This window comes from Archocentrus centrarchus, chromosome 10 (assembly GCF_007364275.1).
Source record: "Archocentrus centrarchus isolate MPI-CPG fArcCen1 chromosome 10, fArcCen1, whole genome shotgun sequence".
NCBI classification, from domain to species: domain Eukaryota; kingdom Metazoa; phylum Chordata; class Actinopteri; order Cichliformes; family Cichlidae; genus Archocentrus; species Archocentrus centrarchus.
The window spans coordinates 4390105-4410319 of NC_044355.1; the positions used below are offsets into that span (position 1 = coordinate 4390105).

The following is a 20215-nucleotide window of genomic DNA, read 5'->3' on the forward strand; positions in this document are numbered from 1 at the left end:
CACGTGTCCACAGAAAATATTTTACTGGATTAGCTTTTTACATCCAGACTGAGTGAGTTTATCTTACATCTGCACTCTGTGGCAGCTGATTAACATTAGTAAGTCTAATATAAAGGTTGAAAGCACTGACAAAGAAATGATTTTTCCAGGAAAAGCAGGATCACGAGGAGAGAAGATACTTACTCAGTATGCATGGGACTGAAAGGATACAAATAAAATAATGCACACAAGTTAATATAAAGACAGTCTGACACTATTTTTCTTGTTTTTTGTGCTTCACATGGCTGGTGCAGTAACATGGAGCGGTTAAATACACACCAGGCTGGTTGTTGAAGTCGAGGATGCGGTGGTGTGACTGCAGAAGGTCTGGGTTCGACGACGAGAGGTTTCCGCTGACTGGCAGAGCTGGTGGGATCTGCTTGGACTGCTTCATCCCCACTATGCTGTCGTCCTGCGATTGGCCCACGCAAACGTCACTATGGAAACAAGAGGGAGTGGGTTATAGATGGCAGTTCTGTCAACAACAGGCAGAGGGCAATGTCTGTGCTGGGAAGAGAAGGAAGATAAGAACACATTTGGCTGTGGAGTCCATACATTCTATTCCACATTAATTATCCTGAAGTTTCACAGCAGTGAAAGGTGCTACAAGAGGCTCATATATGTAAGACGTTTCAATGGTGCTCTGTGGTAAGCTGAATGACACCTGCTTTAAATAGGAACTAAAGTTAGACAAACAGTAAAATACCTTTTTCTCCTGCAGTGTATCTGCAGCATTTCAAATTTGACTGGCAGATTGACTGATGAAATTGCAGACGCAGTTTGCATAATCATTCAGAGCAACATGTCAAAGTGTCAGGAGGAAAGGGAAAAAAAAAATCAAAAACTGAGTCTCTACTCCTAATCAGCTCCAATCAGGAGGCTTTTTTTTCCTATTGATATTAAAATCACAGAGATTACAAGTTTAGTGAATAAAAATATTAAAAATATTAAATAAATAAATATTAATTTCTCACTGCAATCCACACATGCAAAGCTACCTCGTGCTGCTTAGATTGTCATAGTAGTAGTAGATAGTAAGCCTTCTTACTTGTATGGTTTCGGAGGCAGGATGCTGGTGAGCGTCTTATCAAAGATCTTCTTCAGCTTGTTTCGTCCTCCCACTGTGTTGGTCTTTGCTTTCTTGCTGACCTTTTCAAGGCCCATCACCTGCTCCACATCCACTGCCAGGTCAGGGATCGAGTAGCGGCTGGCTTTCTTAATGTCCCCAATCTTTGGAAGGTGAGGTGCCCCGTTCTTTCTGTCATGTTCCTCCTCGCAATCCAAATCGTGGTCGTGTTCTGGTCTTGTTAGCAGCTCTTTAAACACTAGACAGGTATGCAAAGTAAAGGAAAATGCTGTAATATTCCTACATTTCCTCTAACAGTCATTTCCAGAATACATTCAGTAAAGTTGTGAATCTTGACCAAACTATGACTGTACCTCTAATCCTAATAGGGTTACCAGTGATTTGGTGGGTGTTGGCAAGCTAAGGTCTAAAATTGTCACGGCTTATAATACGTGCACACAAACACTGCAGCCAAAAGGCTTACCTAAAAGGTTCGTCTTCACAGTTATGGACAAGTGAGTGTTGTTCTTCAGAATCTCGTTGGCTTTGCTGAGCTGGACATTCTCAAAATTCTGTCCGTTGACCTCCAGGATCTGCAGGAAGGAGAGAGAAAAGACTCAGTAAATACAACAGTTTATGGTGTAATAGCCAAAACTCCCGTTTTCTCACCCACAAACACAAAAATGATGTCAGGGGGCATCTCTTATGTGTCCATCAGCATCTCACATTTTTTTGTGAATGTAAGTAAAGTAAAAATAATGAGCTGAATACATTGCTGACCCTTCCTTATATTATATATATATAAAAATTATGTCTAAACTAGCAGCTTATGCTTAATTACACATATGGATCAAGAACAACTGTTGCAAAAAGAGAGAGCTCCCGGCCTGTTTGATGATCTGGCTCATAGATTTTAAACACAAGATCATCATCTGACCACAAAGTCTCTTTTAAATCCTGACAGGACGCTGCACCACAGGAAGTACTGAAACTGAGCTCTTATCACTGCATCGGCTCAAACTGCAGGTTTTATCTGTGCAAATGAAGAAAAAAAATCCTCGTATTAATCTCTGAACTATACTCGTGAATAAAGAGGCTTTAGACTTCCAATCTCATGCATGGTCTATCTCCAGGTACATACATCCTCAACATATGGTTATTAAGATTAATGCGACCTATTTTATTTTTTATTGTCTTTGTCTTCATAGCTTGACCATCGCACAGGTGCTGGATATTTGCATTTAAATGCAATATTCTAAGTGAGCTGCCACTTCCTCTCTGGACGAAGAGGAAGTCACCTTTAACCATAATGTACATCCAGGCCATCATCCGCTCTTGTGAGGCCTGTAAATGCTGACTTGTCCAAAGCCACATCCCTTTTAGGATCGGGAGTGATTAGTGAGCTCACTGCTGACAAGATGATTAAAATAAAAATCAGTGAAATTAATACTAAAGCTGTGAAATAGCAGGTCCTGGGTGAATGACAACATTAACTAGAGCTGCTAAAAAAAAAAAAAAAAAGTAGGTATGAAGGATACGAGCGAAAGAGAATGCGTCCTTAAGGATGTCAGTTTCTCTACTTCCTTTTGAGGAAACAGCTGCAGGGGATGTTTGGAGTCAAGAGGGCTTAACTCACATTCAGACACTCGCAAGATGGTTTCAAGGATTAAGGGACTTTGCTTAAAGCCCTAAGGACTGCAGAGTGTGAAAATGGTTGAGCAGTGAAGTTACGAAGAGAAAAGCCAACACGGGGTGCCCGCAGCTACCGGTGAGTTCAATTTAAGACTTTTCAAAAGCGCCCTTTTAATGCTAGTTAGAGCAAAATGTAAAAAACCAATTTCACAACAAAAATGAACTCCAACAGGAAAACTGAAGTGCTAGTCTGCACAGCTGCAGCCTACAGAGAAAAAAGTGTTCTGTGGCACTACCAGGAAATTTCCTCCTCAAAATTTAAAGTGCATGATGACGGTGACAAAAAGGAAATCAAGATCATTACAGTAAAAATGATGGGGGAGGAACACCTCACCTGATCCCCACGCTTAAGGCCAACTTCTGCTGCTTTGCTCCCGGGCTCCACAGAATCGATGAAGATGCGGAAACCTTTCTCCTGACCCCCGAGAAGGCTGAATGCCAGCGGAGAGTCTCTGGACGGCTTGGTTAGCGTCACCAGCCGAGGCTTGGCTTTAGCAGCACACGCTATGTTTAACAGTCTTAGGTGCCCACACATTTTCTTTGAAGAAAAAAAGAAAGCAAAACAAAATGAGGAAAACGAATCAAAAAGATAAATTAAACATTTTTCCCTCTTTAGATTTCACACTTACTTCTTTCTCCAGATTGTTTTCAAACTCTTCTAGAAAGCGAGTCATGGCAGGGTCACCCTCAAAGTCATTGAAGTGATTGTTTACCCACAGCAAGACTACCCGTGTAACCTGGATAGATCACATGATCAACATACACCCGAGAGATGGTGCTATTTGCTTTACATCCAGACTCAGTCATTTCCACAGTCACTGGAAATGAATGTCTACATTTTTGTAGAATTAAAACCTAATGGCCACTAATTAATGTACAAGTTCAAAGGTCAAGTATGTCTGAGGAGTTTATGCATCTGAATCCAACACGTCTAAAGCACATTTAAGTGTTTCCCAAATCTGTGAAATAAGGAGAATTCACACTATGTCTGTGTGTAAATGTACAAAGTCTGAAAGAGATAAACCAGAGTCCCGCTGATCATACCTTGTCCCTGAGACTTGGGTCGTGGAACCACTCCAGGAGCTTCTTGCCCACGACCATGGGGCTAGAGAGGAAGGTCCTGTAGGTCAACAGGAAGTCCTCGATGTAAGTGGGGTCCACCACTGAATGCTCCTCTACTAGGTGCATGGTGAGACGCTCCGGTGTGCCCTGATGTTTAAGATAGAGGCATTACAAGTGAGTGGCAGTCACACAGTAGACACGCCCTAAATCCTAACCTGCTTTATTATTGATTTTACTCTATATGGAACCATAACTTACAAGGTGAAACTCATGTTTTATTAGCAAGCCTCGAAACTGGCATCTGAGATCATAAGCACACTGCGAAAGTGTTTACTGAGGTCATAAATCAAGCGTGAAATCGGACCCATTATCTAATGGACTTCATTTTAAAATTCCAAAGTTTAAAGAAGCATATATTAATTTGATTCTTAATGGTCACCTTGATGACGATGTGCCCTTTCCTGGTGCCGGTGCGGTCCAGTTCACGGTGTTCCTTCACCATAACAATCTCTCCTTCCTCCTCGACCTTCTGCATGTTCTTCTCCACCTGGTTGAGGATGCAGCAGTAGTCCTGCTGGGCTATACACACAAACTGGACACAACAGGGAAGCTCAAGTTAGCAGATTAGAAGTATTATATTCACACAACTGATAACATCTAGCTGCATAGCAACTAAACTACTATGCTGACTAATAAATAACAAAAAAGGGGCATTCACTAATTAGTGATTTTTACACCCCAGCCACTGACTTTGGCTCATAATTAGAAGAAAATTTGATCTTACTCTTTACAGGAGCTGGCCTATTTTCTTTCATAATATCTGACATTTAAAGGGATGCTACAGCCTGGAGCTACTTTAGGTGGCATGAGTGCAAACACTTTGAGCACAAGTGGGTCACAGTGGGATTTTAATAACATAAGATGGCAGGGCTTATACCTGTGTTTTTCACACGGAAATGTAGAAGAAAGTGACCCGTAAACCAACATTTTAACACAAACCCAGAGCAGGAACATTTAAAATGAGCATCCCACCTGGCAGTCGTCCACTTTGGTCTTCATGACGCCTTTCATGTATTCCTTCTCCATGGTTGGCGACACCCCAAAACTGTTTCCCATACACAGGATCTCCGTCCGACCATCAGGGTACGTCACCTCCACCGAACCGTTCAGGATCACCGACCAAGAGTCCAACTGGAGCCATAACGCACAATCACAAAAGTTAGATGAAAAAAAGAAAACTACGACAAAAATAACTTTGCACATCAAATTAATTTCCGTCTAGCAATATTCCCAACAGCTGGCGTCCTTTAATGAGTCAAAGTTATTTATCAAAAAGAACCATATGTAGCGACTACAAGGGGACTGTTGCATTAACAGATGGTTTCTTATTTTCCTCAGAGGAATACAGCAAAAGCAAGAGGCTGTTAGTGCTGCCCAGCAAAACATGACTAAATAAGAAGTTTCAAAGGATTGTTAGCAGTCATACACTTAATATCCTTTTGAAAGATTGCATAAAATCTGGGTGTTTTCAAGAATTCCTGAAAAGCTACCATTCTGGTTTCTTTAACCCTGATAGCAACAATGTGACTAAGCCTTAAAGACAAGTTCTGGTTTCTATTGCATGGATGTATTACAGTTTAAAAAATAAATAAGTCTGCTTTGGGCGCCTAAGGGTACCTAGAAAGACCCAACGATGCCCACCATTCACGGTTAATAGAGCAGAAAAAACATCAAATGGACGAAGAAAGATTCATTGGTGTGAAGAGGTGAGACTAAGGTTCAGTACCCAGACAGCCAGACACACACATTTATGAACTGAATTTCACAATCACAAGGCAGAGCTTATCTGTGCATGAATATGCACCGACACACACCTCTTCTCCATCATTAAGAACGATGGTGCCGGCGCGTTCGACCACAGCGAAAACCATGACAGCGCAGAGTTCCCTCCTCACTGACATGGTCATGTTGGCAAATGCTGGCAGTTGATGCATGAACTCCAGTAATTGCTCTGCGAGGGGAACAAAGGAGAGACAGCGGAGGAGTTTAGGAAAAGAGACACTCATAGGAGAGAAAGAGGGCAAGGCGGCGTGCACCTGGCAGCCCTGCGCTGCCCTCAATCCAGCATCAAAATGCATCATCACCATAATTATATGAAGCCAATGGAGGAATCATTATGTGGACAAGACAAAGCCAAATATCAATTCTATTGATATAAACTTCGAGGGAAGCCAAGAAAATTGCTGACAATTCGCTCAACGACCTCTGTGTGAGTTAAAGGAGTTATTGGAGATGATGAACCACAGCTGAAATCACAGTGGGTGGGCTGTCAGGGAGGATCAGGCTTAAAGGCTCGGTACAGCCGAATTTCCTCACACTTATCGAAACTTATCCAGCCATGAAAAGAGCGGCATAGACTTTTCTTCTCAATGCACTTCTCACAGATCTCTCCGAGAGTATTGTTTTGTTTAGCATAAAGGAGTTGATCAAAACGTGTCCATATTTCTTCTAATATTTACCATTTTTACCCTTTATATTTATAGGTTTTTAATAGCAATTTATATTATAAGAAATATATAACTAACCAGAAAGAAAATGAGATTAAGGCAACACATAAACATGTTACAAAATACATCATATGATGAAGACTAATATGATGGGTATGATGAAACAATATATGACAAAAAGATAACATACAGTCATGTGACAAAGAGCATTTTTACAAAACTACGCAGTTCTGTGAAAAACAAAGCACGCCCTATGATTCAGCGGTTTGTAGAACCACCTTTAGCTGCGATAAGTAATGTAGTAATTATTTTCTGTATGACTGCATAAATCTCAACATTGTAGAAGAATTAATTTCAGCCTTTTTTTTTTTTTTTTTACAATGTTGCTTTAGTGAACTGAGGTTTTGCTCTCTTCACTGGATTTCAATCAGACTCAGGTCTGTATTTTGATTGGGCCGTCATTGCAACACCTTGATTATTTTTCTCCCTACAACATTCTGTTGTAGATTTTGCGGCTGTGCTTGGATCATTGTCCTGTTAGAGTTCGTGGTCAACTCAGTGACTGCAAGGTGCCCCGAGGTCCTACTGCTGCAAAACAAGCCCAGTCGTTACTGCTCCACCACTGTGCCTGACAGTTGGATCCAGAATTGTGATTTATTCAGATGCAACTTTGCAAACCTTTGTTCAGTTTTTTTCTCATTCTACTGTCATGAACTGCTAACTGAGGCCTGTAGAGTCAGAGATGTACCGCCTGGGATTTATTTATATATTTATCTATAGCAGTTTCTCTGAGCACTGCACGGTCTGACCTTGGGGTGAATTTGCTGGGATGTTCACTCCTTGGAAAATTGCAGCATTGTGTTAACACACACCTGAATCCTCCAGGCCAGAAAACTGCCAAACCCTCTGCTTTTATAGACGTGGTCACACCAGCTCATGACCAAATAATCAATTGCATTTGATTAGCAGCACTTTGCTGCTACTTACCCTCTTAATTCCTATGGAAGAAGTAAGGGTACGCTTAGTTTTTCACAAGGCTCCTGTGAATTTTTTTTTCCCCCCACACTACCACAGATCAAAGAATTCTAAAGAATTATACATTATATGATTGGCAAACAATAAATTTGGATTCCTGATATTGCACATTTGACTGGGTGCAATTGCTAGATGTATATGCTATGTTTAATACAAGGTCCAGGACTTTCTGCAGCACTGATGCTCACAGAGAGAAAAAGCTCCTCTCTACTCCATCTACCAACCAGCAGCAGCGTGGTGTACTGGTTGACCTGGGCTTGGCATGGCAACAGCGTCGTGTGAGACGCTGCGGAAGCACTGAAAGTTTAATGCGCTGGGAGAGGTGAGGCGAGAGGATGTGCCAGCGTGACCTAGAAAAGCCTGCTGGCAAAAGGGGGGTGGGGTGTGGGGTGGGGGATACAGCAGGGAGATAAGCAAGGTGGGGGAGGGGGCTGGCACTTGTTCTTATTCTCTCGCCGTCCACACATCATCCTCCCCAAGTCTACATCTGTAGCTAGGCTCTGAGTGTGTGTATTTCTTTTTTTTTTTTTAAAAAACATGCCTATCATTATCATTGGAGTTGAGTCATAGCCTTTAGAGTTATGATACTGTGAGCCTGATGTGGCTTTGAGATTTACTCGAAAACCTATGTCGTATGAGAGTAGCACAGACTTCAGAAAAATGTAAATTTATGGTGACTGATTTAAATAAAGCAGAGACTAGCTTTTTTATAAAACACAAAAATTATCTCAAAATTGGGACAATGGTGCTCGTGTTTAAGTTGATACCATTTCACACCATTCTCTAAAGATATTTCCAAATATGGCACTCTCAGGTATAGGCAGGAAATATTTAAAATAAGCACTGTGTGGCTGAATATTTACAGTATCAATTCATAAGACTAGTCATGAAAATTAAAGTAAATTAAACCCCCAGGTGCGTGCTCACCTATGTCATCGTCGGTCCTGTCCATGGGGTCCTTCTCCAGGCAGTCCCGCACAATGTCCCGGCTCATAAGGGGGTCAGACGCTCGTTCGATGTCCTCCTCATCGTCATCCTCCTCAGAGTCCACGGCGGTCTCTGGCAGGCCACTCAGGTCCATGTCACCTGGTTCGTTTTCTGTGGCCTAAAAAGAGTCGACAGGTGAGCCATGAGTCAGTGATAACCACAAGGAAGGACTCTGCGCCTCCCTGCAAATTCATTTGGCTGTCCCGCCACCACAAGGCCAAATGTGTCCCATCTACATTCCAGCTCCGTGTCCAAGACTCTACTAGCAAGGCACTGAAAGACCTACCTGCACGCTTGTTACAAGTAAAGTTTTGGATTATCAGCTAAATGCTTGAAAAATAAAACCCCACCCATATCAACCGTTTCAACTCAGGCAGAGTAAGCACAGCCAGGGTAAAAATTTTAGTAGAGGTTAAGCAGCACACACACTGCTGAAGTCAAAAAAAGGAAAAAAAGACATCAGCTGTGACACAAAAATAAATCCTATTGTGTTTTTTTGACCCATTTCCTGAAACTGATAAGAGGTATTCAGTACAGTAGGAGAAAGACAGGCGTCAACACTGCATACCAAACAGTCTGCTATGCATAGTAACAAGCTAATTAACTCCCAACTTTCCTCTCTTCTCTTCTCCCCCACAGCAAACGCCACAGCCTGCCTCGCAGCCAGATCCTGTTCTTTGAAAGCACAAGATGAAATATGTGCGAAGCCGGGAAAATGAACTAAGATGAGAAGCAAGCGTAATGCAATTACTTGTGCCTGAGTGATACCAGCGGAGTTCCTCTGCTATCATCAAAGAAAGTATTTCTATAAATGACAGAAGGGCCAGATTGCCTGGTTCATACTCACACAACATGAAAACCTCTCAAAGAGCAAGCCAAAGCAGTCACAAAAAAAGGCTACCAAACATCAGCTCTGCTGCCTCCCAACAGTGAACCCTCGTTCCCAAATATGGTTCTCAATCTCAAACCTCTTAATAAAAAGAGAAGAATGGGTTGCCTTTGCAAACTGTCCGCAAAATCCCAGAGCCAGACGCATCTTCATCTCCCAAACCGTCACTCTGCTTTTAATTTTTTAATGCTCAGACTCCCAGCGACTGGTCTCTCACAGAAACCCTATGTCATTTCTCCTCAAACACCATGTGCAAAGGGCTCTTTAATGATTCAGTGTCTGAATGGCCGTTTGGGCGTCACTGGTCCACACCCTGGCGGGTGGAGCCTGCAAAGACGATGAAAGTGAAGAGTCACAGATTAGGTAAAGAGCAGAATGCGGCACAGAAAAGCTAAAAATAATTAAATAAGAAAACATGTAAAGTAAAAATGCTCTTTTTGCAGAACCGAACTTGGATAAACTTCTTGCAAAAAAAAATGTAAAAGGATCCCGTGAGCAGCCTGCTTTAGAAACACAAGACAGGATCATCACACTTAAAACACATTGCACAACACAGCATAAGAAAGCCAAAGATGCATCTCTTTTCGTATCTACCACAGTGAGTCCATTTGTTTTAACAAGATCTCAAACATATACATTGATAAAATCTGAGCACTTCCATGGCCCAGGTGCCTTTGTGCTCATGCACGGGCTTGTTTTCATGCCACGCATGTATCAAAAATCCATAGATGTGCAGAAAGCATTAAGAATCAGTGGGCAAGTCAGGTGGTGTTAATATTTCATCAGGGCTATTCTTGGATCAATGCTTTCAAAGTCCTTCTGAAGGACCAATTTCATGATTTATTCAGATACAAACAGTGCACCATGTTGTCAGTGACGTGAGGAATGATGGGTGACTCTTCACAAAGCGCTTCACTTGTAGAGCTAAAGGAAGCTGCAGAGACTGGAACAGTGGAATAGCCTAGTGGCTAAGACTATTCAGTCCACCATCCATAATCTGTACCCCAGTGTGCTCAGCACACACACACAAAAAAGTAAAATTAAAATTTAACACTGCCATATTTCTCTGTACCATCAACTTAATGTGATCTCAAGTGTAAAGAACAAAGTATCCTCTGATCCATTTATTAAACAACAACAACCCCGCTGAGCACTGCAAACATGGATGGTTAGTGATCTAGTACACACTTTTTACTCTGAAACAGGCGGGGTGCAATTTTAGCCAACAATAAAAAATAAATAAATAAATAAGCAATGTTACACAAAAACAGTCACTGGACACCCGTGGACAGAATTTCAATGATTTCTCTAAAAGGTTATTCCAAACCTCGTGTGCAGCATGCTAATTATCTAAAGGTTAGTGAAGGGGTTTGTGATCAAAATGAGGAGAATCTTGCAGGCTCAGAGCCAAAGAAGTAAAAGTACATCTATCTGCTTTATGTAACAATTTCTGCTTAATCCTGGAGATGATTAGGAGGAGATGGAGCGCAGGAGAAATACATAGATTAGCCACAACCACAACCCAGAAACTGCTCAGGAACCACAACAGAAGCACAACAAATAGCCAAAAGCTTTGACACAGCTTCCCAAATCACAGTCCGATGGAGCATCCATGGAATGTGCCCGTTCAGGCCTGATCCACAGACACCCCCAAAATTCAGAACAGATTAATCTCGTGATTATCCTCTTGACTAATTGATTAAACCTTCTGCCTGTAAAATGCCAGAAAATACAATTTCCTTCAGCCAAAGAGACGTGTTCAAATAGCCCGATTTGTCAAAATAACAGCACAAACATTACAGAATAGGCAAAACCTCGACTCTTAGCTTTTTGATTGGTAAAGCAGAGAAAGCACACACAGCACACAAGATGTTCATCAGCAAACTGAGCAGTTTGATCAAACAAAATGAGAGAAAGACTGAGACAAAGGTGAAGTTAAGAAAAGTAATTATAGTATTTGGACACAAAGTTACAAGCAGCAGAGTACAGGTTGGACCAAAGATTAGAGAGGCTGAAGAAGGAGAAAGACTGAGTGTGTGTGTGTGTGTGTGTGTTTTTCAGTGAGAGGAGAAGAGGAAAGAAAAAAAAAAAAAATCAAGAGGCTGCTAGCAGATGGTGCTAAGACCAGGATCACAGTCTGGGGACAGTAGAGCCTGTTCAACCTGCCCCAGCCAACCACAGCATGGCCCAAACATACACACAACTCCACAATAACACACCCCTCATATGCAATTAGACGGTTTATACTCCAGCAAACTGAATGAATGCCCCGATGCACACTAACCCCAGTCACCCAAAGGCATGACTGTACCAAAGAGCACAACCACAAACAAACAAACAAACAAACAAACAAACACACACACACACATTTACCGGCACACAGCAGGTGACAGAATTAGGAGCCAATGGGGTGGGTGTGCTATGTTAAGAGGATTAGTTGCAGAGTTTGGGGCACGTCCACAATCACGAGTTTTGTGCATGTACTTGAAATGGGTTTTAAGGGTTTAAATTCTATTATGTTTCCATTGAGTTTTTCAGCAGGATAATACAAAAACTACCATGTAGAATTGAATAAAACTTGGCGGTGGTGGTATCGCAGGGCAGCAATGATCCCAGCAATGATAACTTTATTTATAAGCTGCTAAATTAAGCATGGTCTTTGGTGAAGAATGGGCTCCTTCAGTGCCCCTCATTGTTATAAATTAGTCACCTTAGTTATAATCTCTCTTCAACACCACAAAAGAAATTTTGTGAAGCTTTAAGTAATATTTTAGCACAAAAAAATTGTTCGTCAAGCCCCCTTGTTACATGAGATTGTATATCACAGCTTCGTGGGAGTCCTGTGCTTCTGCTTTGAGGTGATGAGAGGCAGAGCTGGAGTCAGGATGTAGGCTGGACCACCTGCTTGCAGCCACCAGCCTGTCTGCTCATCTCCTGCTGCGTAGCAAAAGTCTCCCATTAGTGTCTTATAACATGTCTGGCAGCAAAGCCTTTAAACTCTTCCCAAGAAAATTATTCCTCCTTAATGAGACTAATGCACATTCCCAGAGGTATAGTCTTCATTTCACCAAAAGAGAAGTTTTTTTTTTCCCCAAATAACTGGGTGTCAGTTCAACTCCTCTGCTCAATTTATCCAGATTTGTTCTCAGATTAGGTCAAAGTCTATTCTATATTACATACTTTAAATACCATGTTACCAACAGTTAGTTATATAACCAAAAACATATTAGATTATTGAAGCACATACACCCAAAAATCATGCAAGAATAATTTGTTTTTCTCATTTGTACAGATTCATCCTGAAGTTAGGTCAGAAGAAATCAGTTCAAGAAGTAGTTGTTCATTTAAACTGCACAAAAACAACAGATAAAGCTTCCTCGTCTAACGAGGCAAATACAAAACTAGCTACATGTTGGTTAGTACAGACACTACAGAGGGGAGAAAACAGCAAACTCAGTCCTGATGAGAGGGAAAAAAATCTACACCTTTAATGGTCAATCATTAACAAGTTACATTTTAATTGTGCCACACACACAGAGTATAAATGATGGACCTAGCTACTGTGAGGAAGCCTCAAGCTGAACATTTTGATCCCTGCTATTTTATTTCTTTTTAATCTAAATGAGTGAATGTGACTGAGAAACCACACGAACATATAGCAGTGACCTGCCAGGCACAAGTAGGCCCTCCTCAATTTACTGTCCTTTATTTACTGTAGATGTGGCCATAATTTAAAAAAAAAATGAACATGATACAGTATCAAATAAGACTTGAAACTAGAGATCAAGGCCATTATTCAATTAAGAAAATGCTTATTGAGGTCATAAATGATATGAGAAGTAGACTCGTTTTCTCATAGACTTCTATATAATCAGACTTCTATTTGCAAATTAAGTCGCTGCCCCTTGCTGACCATTATAAAGAAAGCAAATATTAAACATTTCCATTTTTGAGACATGGAAAATACATCCATCTTTTTATTAATAAGTCTATGCGGCTGCAGTCAAGCTCATGAGTGGTCCCGCTCTTCTTATCTAACTTTTATCTAACTGGGCATCAGTAATTTCAGAAAGGCCCTAGCTAGACTGAGGGAGGTTTAAGCATCTTTATGATTTCCTCTTGCTCAGTTACAGCTGTATCAACTAGTTAACAAACTACCACACCTACTTAGCTATCCAAGGGCATCCAAGCTGGGGATCCAGCACCCGGGAGGGGAGGCCTTACCTGGTAAATGTCTGAGAGGCTGCTGCTTCCAGAGTCGCTGGTGATACTACATCCTGAGTGGCTTGAAGAGACGTGGGTCACCTGTGGGTGTAAGCCGTCGGCCAGATGAAGTCTGCTGAAGTCTGCGGGGAGCTGCACATATACACACACACAACATACACACAGATGGTCAGTATCAGCCAGCCCAGCAGCCGCTATTGGTCATTCACACCAACACTCGTGCCGACTGTCAGACATTTGTAGGCACAACTTCCAGCATGTTTGTCTAAAAATAGGGTGTTTAATTTTTATTGCATTTTATTATTTGTCCAATTATGTTTCCCGACTTCATTTGATAGTGAGCAAAGGCAGACTCTCTGCTGTAAGATAATCATGTATCCACTTTAATTTTAATTGGACAGCAGCCCAAAAACATTCATTTTGTTCCCATTAATGAGTAAAACTGAGTTTATGTTCTTCACCGCACAGCAGTGATTACACGGGGAAAAATATTAATCAGACCTCAAACAAGCGCTCAGATTTTGACAATTTATTATTAAAGCAAAGGAAAGACAGAAATAAATATTTTAATTAAATAATCAAACATTTACAGAATCTGTCATTAGGTTAACAATATAATATGAACAAGAAAAGTTGCCCCATTTCCTCAATCCCTTGGTTTAGTTTATGAGAATACTACACCTGATATTAGGCAAAAGCATGTAAGAAAATAGGTTACAAAAATCTAAAGTGAATTGGACCTCGAGATTAAACGAGATAATCATTTTTTTCACGCAGCAAAGGAGCTCCTTCCCTGAACTGAGCAAAAAAAACAAAACAAACAAGAAGCACTGCATACATCAAGGAAACACCCTCATTAAGGTACTACGAACTTGAGTAAACTAAATGAACACCAGGCAGTAATGGGGGGAAACCCCGCTGAGTAATTCATACGGTATAAAGTGCCAGAAAGCCCAGCTGTAATTAGCCACATTGTAAATGAGCCAACCCGCTTCTCTATGGAAATGACCCCGAAATGTAAAATACATCAGAAACCCTCCCGCAGCTCAAATTTTAGAAGGATGATGAATAAAAAATAAGAAGCAGTCAGAACTACTACAACTCTGAGGTTTATTTGCTGTTAAATAGTCATTACACTGACAGCTAATTACTATTCAACTGCTGTGCACTTAAAATCCAACCTGATGGATCAGGTGTTAAAAGCTGTGATATACTCCTTGATTAAAGGCCACCTGAAGCTCATAGAACATACCTAACATTTATTTAATTCCACATCTATAGATGTCAAGCACATATATTTATTTCAAATGATGAATCATTCTAAACTATACAACATGTGTGAGTCACACTCATCATATCTGACTGGAGCGTCAGAGGGCTGAATTACCAATTTAAATCAAACAGCATAAACTGGTTCATGGCGTCTATAGATGTGAATATTTTATGGCTAAATGTTTTATTTATCAATATACATTTGATGCTCTGCAGGGAGACTGTTAGCTCAGGGCCAGGATTCATCCGCACTTCTGGCTGTGGCAGAGCATTAATATTAGATTTTTAAACAGAAAAGTCAAAGTGGGCCAATTTAACTAGTCGGCTCCAGTCAGGAAATCAGAGCCAAATCTAAACATCTTGAGATCGGGTTTGGAGTTTTCCAACACTCTGTAGTTTTAGATCTTGATAGTAAACAAGATTTTCAATTTCATTTGTTTGGTGATTTCTGAAAATGTTTCCTCTCTTGACAGTAAAAAGTTTTTACTCCGCTTTGATAAATGGTGATGAATCAGGGTAAGAATTTCAAAGTAGAAGAAAAAAAAACTTTCCTGCAACAGATCGTGATGTAGAGCTGACACTGGACAAACTGTGCAGAAACTAGCGAGGCTTTCGGCTCTTCATTTCTAAGCCGTGAAAGGTTAACTCATCTCTGAAGTTCAGAAGTCTGGATATAAACATCATCCACCACTTTGGGATGTAAATAAGATCTCTGCCTGAGATTGGAGATCAGCCTTGAAAACTGAAACACCGTGAAGTCTCACTTGGATGACAAATGGAATAGATTGGATAGAAATGCATCCTGGGATCTTCATTTGCAAGTAAATAGTTCTGAGCCATCATCTGCTCTTGAATGTGCTCTATGAACATGTCCACTGTCACAGCTTCTGAAGTGCTCATCTACATTACAGCTTAATTAAAGAATTTTTGAGATGGGAGGTAAAGTGTTTTGCTGCCAGGCTTATCACTGCGCAATACAAGAGACTAGTTTTGACTAAAAGACTTCTTAACATTCATGAGGCAGAATCACAATAAAGCTGAGGGGGCTTGAAGCTGTTTTGGTGCACTGAACTGATTTTGAAGTTATTTGGAGACCTCTGCCAGCGAGAAATTTGAATCTGAGACATATCAATTCACAAAGCACCTTTATGTGTCAGTGACAAGAGACCGAGAGCCAGACAACGCTGCTCCTGTGGCACCGAAGTGTGATGTGATTACACTGTGTCAAAGATTGCCATCACGTTTAATTATCTGGCTGGCTGCACCAACCAAAATGGTCGTCCGGAGGGCCCAGTCACTCTCTATCCCGCCTCGGGCTGCTTTTTTTTTTCTCCTCCATCCCCTCATCTGGTTGACTTCACCCTGAGTGCCTCCAGCTGACTTCTACAATATTACTGAACAAATATTATCTGATGAATCGCCTCTGTCTGTTTGTAGCTGCAGTGCTAAAGCCTCATCAAATTTCCTTTTGATGACTTTTAGGGTGCAATACATCACTCCTCACAATACAAATCTCAGACATAAGGTTAGGCCAGAGCTCTAGCAATTTATATTTAAGCTTTGACAGTTTTCGTCAGAGTGATGTGGCTTTGAGGCCTGCCATCAATGTCACTTTGATCCCAAAGGAAATTTGCACTCAGGGATTATACAGAGGCTGGAAGCTAGGAAAGCTGGGCATCAAATACACACCAATGAGCCAGTGTTCCTCTTACATGCTCTACTATCATTAGCGCAGCGCTGCAATTTATTTTGAGTTGATTGCAGATACTCTTATGAAAGCACTGAAATGCACATGACTCCATAGCTGAAGATAGTCGCAAAAATCGGCACTGTTCAGTGCTGCCTGAGAGCCAGTTGCTTTAAAAAAAAAAAAAAAAAAAAAAAAAAGTGTCTAGCTTTCTCCCCCCAATAACGTCTGCCTATTCTGCATTTTTGAAGACAATTTTCAGGGAAAATGAACAGACTGGGGGCTGAGCACCGCAGACAAATCAAGCTAGTGGACTGAGTTCTGACGCATTCTGGGTTTCACTTTTTTCATTAGTTTCATGCGAGAAATACAGAAATACAGAAAATCAAATGTCCTATCCTTTAGAAATCTAGAATACTATAGTGCGATAAAAATAATCTGCAGCTAAAAGATCATATACAAAGAACATGCTTTGACATCTTAAGTAAATACCTCAGTTGTTGAAATATTTTAAACTTTCAATTAGCGAGAGTGCACAGAGGTTAAGTGAATATTCTCATTATTGTGAGCGCAAATGCGGTATGACCTTCCAACTAGGCACTTGAGTGGTCTACATGTCAATAATAATATCCCTGCTGGTTTCTACAACCAGCCAGAAAGGTTCCACCTCCTCCAAACAACACCCCCTCAAAAAACAGGGGAAAAAAAAACACAAGCCCCTCCCCCTGAAAAGAGCCAGAGATAAAGGGAGGACCGGAAAGCAGGATAAAGGGAAAGGATAATAAACACTTAATCCTTTCTCTACACTCATTTAGGTCAGCCGTCTGTCGGTCAATAAGCCAGGGTCCATGCAGTCCATAAGCATGTGGCCCATTGACTTCTTCAGCCCAGTGGCATGTCTGCGCCAAGCTAGAGGCCAGAACAACAATAATGACACTGACTCATTAAGCGTTTCCAGTCACATGACGTTACACATACATGGTTTGTTAACCCCGATGGATTTGCACAATCCATACTAGAACATTGTTTAGATCTATTAGTGACAGCCACAGCGTGAATGTGTTTTATTCTACCTTACTGTATATGGGGCTCTCTGTGTTCCACATTCACTGTTCTCTGACAAACATTTGAAGTGAGCTCCACAGAAGCACGAGCCGGAAATACGTACGATCAGCTGTCACAGGAGGATTAAGCATCGCTCTAATGTTCGAGCCACAACACTGAACTCTGCCTACATGTGAGCAGATGTGGTGCTCCTTAAATTACACTGCAGACCTAATGACCTAGATTGCTGGGTGGAAGCCCTGGCTGGCTCTCAATCTCTTTACTGCCTTTATATGCTGGGAGTGAATCTGTGCTGCTACACTAGACTTCCCCTTCCAGAGGATCACCGGTCTGCCACAATGGAGAATGCAGCTTTGAACCTCCACTGAAAACAAATTTCAGTTGTTGGCTTAAATTCTGAAGCATCAACAACAAACTGATCCCCTCCATTCTGATTCATTTCTGATTTTCAGCAGCGAAAATTGCTTGAAGCTGTGCTGCTCCTTTACACATTTCACATGGGGTTTGAAACTTTCTCTGCTTGTTATAATAAATGGAAAGCTAGAATTGCTAAGAGGCAACAGGCACATCCCAGAGTTCTTCCTGACCACAGTGGCAGCTTCTCACTTTCCTGAGCCTCATGGATCAAGAGATTAAAATCCTTTGGGCAAGGGTGTCCGATTAAATGGGTTTGATATGCTCTCTGGGCTTTCCCTTCCCCAGATACAGCTCCACCAGTCAGTAACACACAAGTCAGCAGTTGGGCAGGAGAAAAAAAGATTACCTGCAATGAGGTAATCCACTAAACTGTCATTAGAATCATTTTGATATCAAATGCAAAACACTGTGAAAGTATTTCTGCATAAGAACGATAATATTGTTTTTTCTTTGCAAAGAGTTTGTTTTTTTATAAACAAGATATTTTTATTCATCTTCAAGGTGAATTAAGGGAAAAAAAATATGCCCATCTGATTTATTATCCAAGTCCAGCAAGTCTAAAAAATTTATACAATGCACTTCAATCACTGGACATCAGTTTTTACTCTCAAATTTTGAGAATGAGAATTGACATTCTTTTATTATCAAAATATAAAGTTATAAAGTCTTTTCAAAACTCAAGAATTCAACATGAATTTTTGGTTACGATGCGCCTTGATGCAGCAAAGATAAAGGAAACCATAAGAATGAAAGCCATGCGTTTTGATAGGAAAGATAACCAATGGTGATGGTGGTGTGATTACTGTAATAAGATCTAGAGGCTTTTATTGACTCTACACATGGTGGGCTTCCTGCTGGTATAAGTGAATATTTACACAAGCCTTCATTTGTATGCTAAGAACGTAAGAAAACAAAAATCAAATGAAAGGTCAAGACAGAGTAAGAAGAGATAAGTGGAAGCTTGATATCCAAATCTAAAGATTTCTGCCAAATTTGTATCAATTAGTCTCAAAATTAAAAAAAAAGAAAAGAAAGAAAAGAAAAAGATTCAGTAAAAACCGCAAGCTATACAGCTAAGATTCATATGCTAAAATATAGACAATCATGATTACCACACTCTACTTTCTGTAATTTCCCATTTTTGTCATTTTGTTAACTTACTTAATTGTCTGTGTAATTTGTTTAAGTTTTCAGTTAGACAAATAAGTGTGAGGCTCCAGGCTCTAAACATGTTCTGGCACTTGAAACTATTCTATCCTGCCAACAACAATGCTTTAATTAGAATTATGTGCTACTTGACAGCTGTTTGGCCCTTTCCTCATTAACAGTGATTACAGTAATCCTATAATAAATGATTTAAGGACATTTAAGTGTGTAGAGTGCTAACTACACTTTTTTCAACGATGTGGTTTTTGCTAGATTTCTTGGAAACCATTCAAATTAATTTTAAGAGAATAAGTTTTTGCGTGTCCTTGCAGCCGCTGTCACTTGGTGTTGGCTCTCACTGCGGTATTGTATCACTTCCTGTTCCTGTTTCGGAGCACAGTGTTTTGCTGTCTGTTAGCTGTTATATCTGTATAACTCGATTTATCTGAATAATAACATATTTTAGTGTAATCTTCACCTACTTTAAATAGCATACTCTTTGCTGAATCACCTGTATTCACATTACTCACTTTATTTGTTTTTAGAAATTCGCTAGCTTAGCTCAGCTAGTAGCTTAGCCCTTAGCCGACTCACTACCAGCATGGCTTCTTCTCCTGTCTCTCCTGCACTTTCCTGCTCTGGGTGTCACATGTTTAGTTACTCCTCGGCCTCCTTTAGCAGTAACGGTACTTGTAATAAATGTAGTCTGTTTGTAGCTCTGGAGGCCAGGCTTTCTGAACTGGAGACTCGGCTCCGCACCCTGGAAAAACCTACATCTAGCCAGGCCCCTGTAGCGGGTGCGGACCATGGTAGCTTAGCCGCCGTTAGCTCCCCCCCAGCAGATCCCGAGCAGCAGGGAAAACAGGCCAGCTGGGTGACGGTGAGGAGGAAGCGTAGTCCTAAGCAGAAGCCCCGGGTACACCACCAACCTGTTCACGTCTCTAACCGTTTTTCTCCACTCGGCGACACACCCGCCGAGGAACAAACTCTGGTTATTGGTGACTCTGTTTTGAGAAACGTGAAGCTAGAGACACCGGCGACCATAGTCAAATGTCTTCCAGGGGCCAGAGCAGGCGACATTCATGGAAATTTGAAACTGCTGGCTAAGGCTAATCGTAGATTTGGTA

General features: G+C 41.0%; 1 protein-coding gene across 1 annotated transcript in view; it reads right to left on the reverse strand.

Moving 5' to 3' along the window:
- The window catches only part of rapgef2b (Rap guanine nucleotide exchange factor 2b), a 119593-nt gene that overhangs the window by 13074 nt on the left and 86304 nt on the right, over positions 1–20215 (reverse strand). Inside the window, exons 8-19 of the mRNA XM_030738750.1 lie at positions 13502–13633; positions 8329–8506; positions 5734–5870; positions 4892–5050; positions 4299–4451; positions 3842–4006; positions 3427–3534; positions 3132–3335; positions 1590–1698; positions 1088–1364; positions 319–476; positions 184–198 (exon numbers count right to left, since the gene is read on the reverse strand). Of these exons, the coding sequence (XP_030594610.1) occupies positions 184–198; positions 319–476; positions 1088–1364; positions 1590–1698; positions 3132–3335; positions 3427–3534; positions 3842–4006; positions 4299–4451; positions 4892–5050; positions 5734–5870; positions 8329–8506; positions 13502–13633 (1795 nt within the window). The remainder of the gene's footprint in view (positions 1–183; positions 199–318; positions 477–1087; positions 1365–1589; positions 1699–3131; positions 3336–3426; positions 3535–3841; positions 4007–4298; positions 4452–4891; positions 5051–5733; positions 5871–8328; positions 8507–13501; positions 13634–20215) is intronic.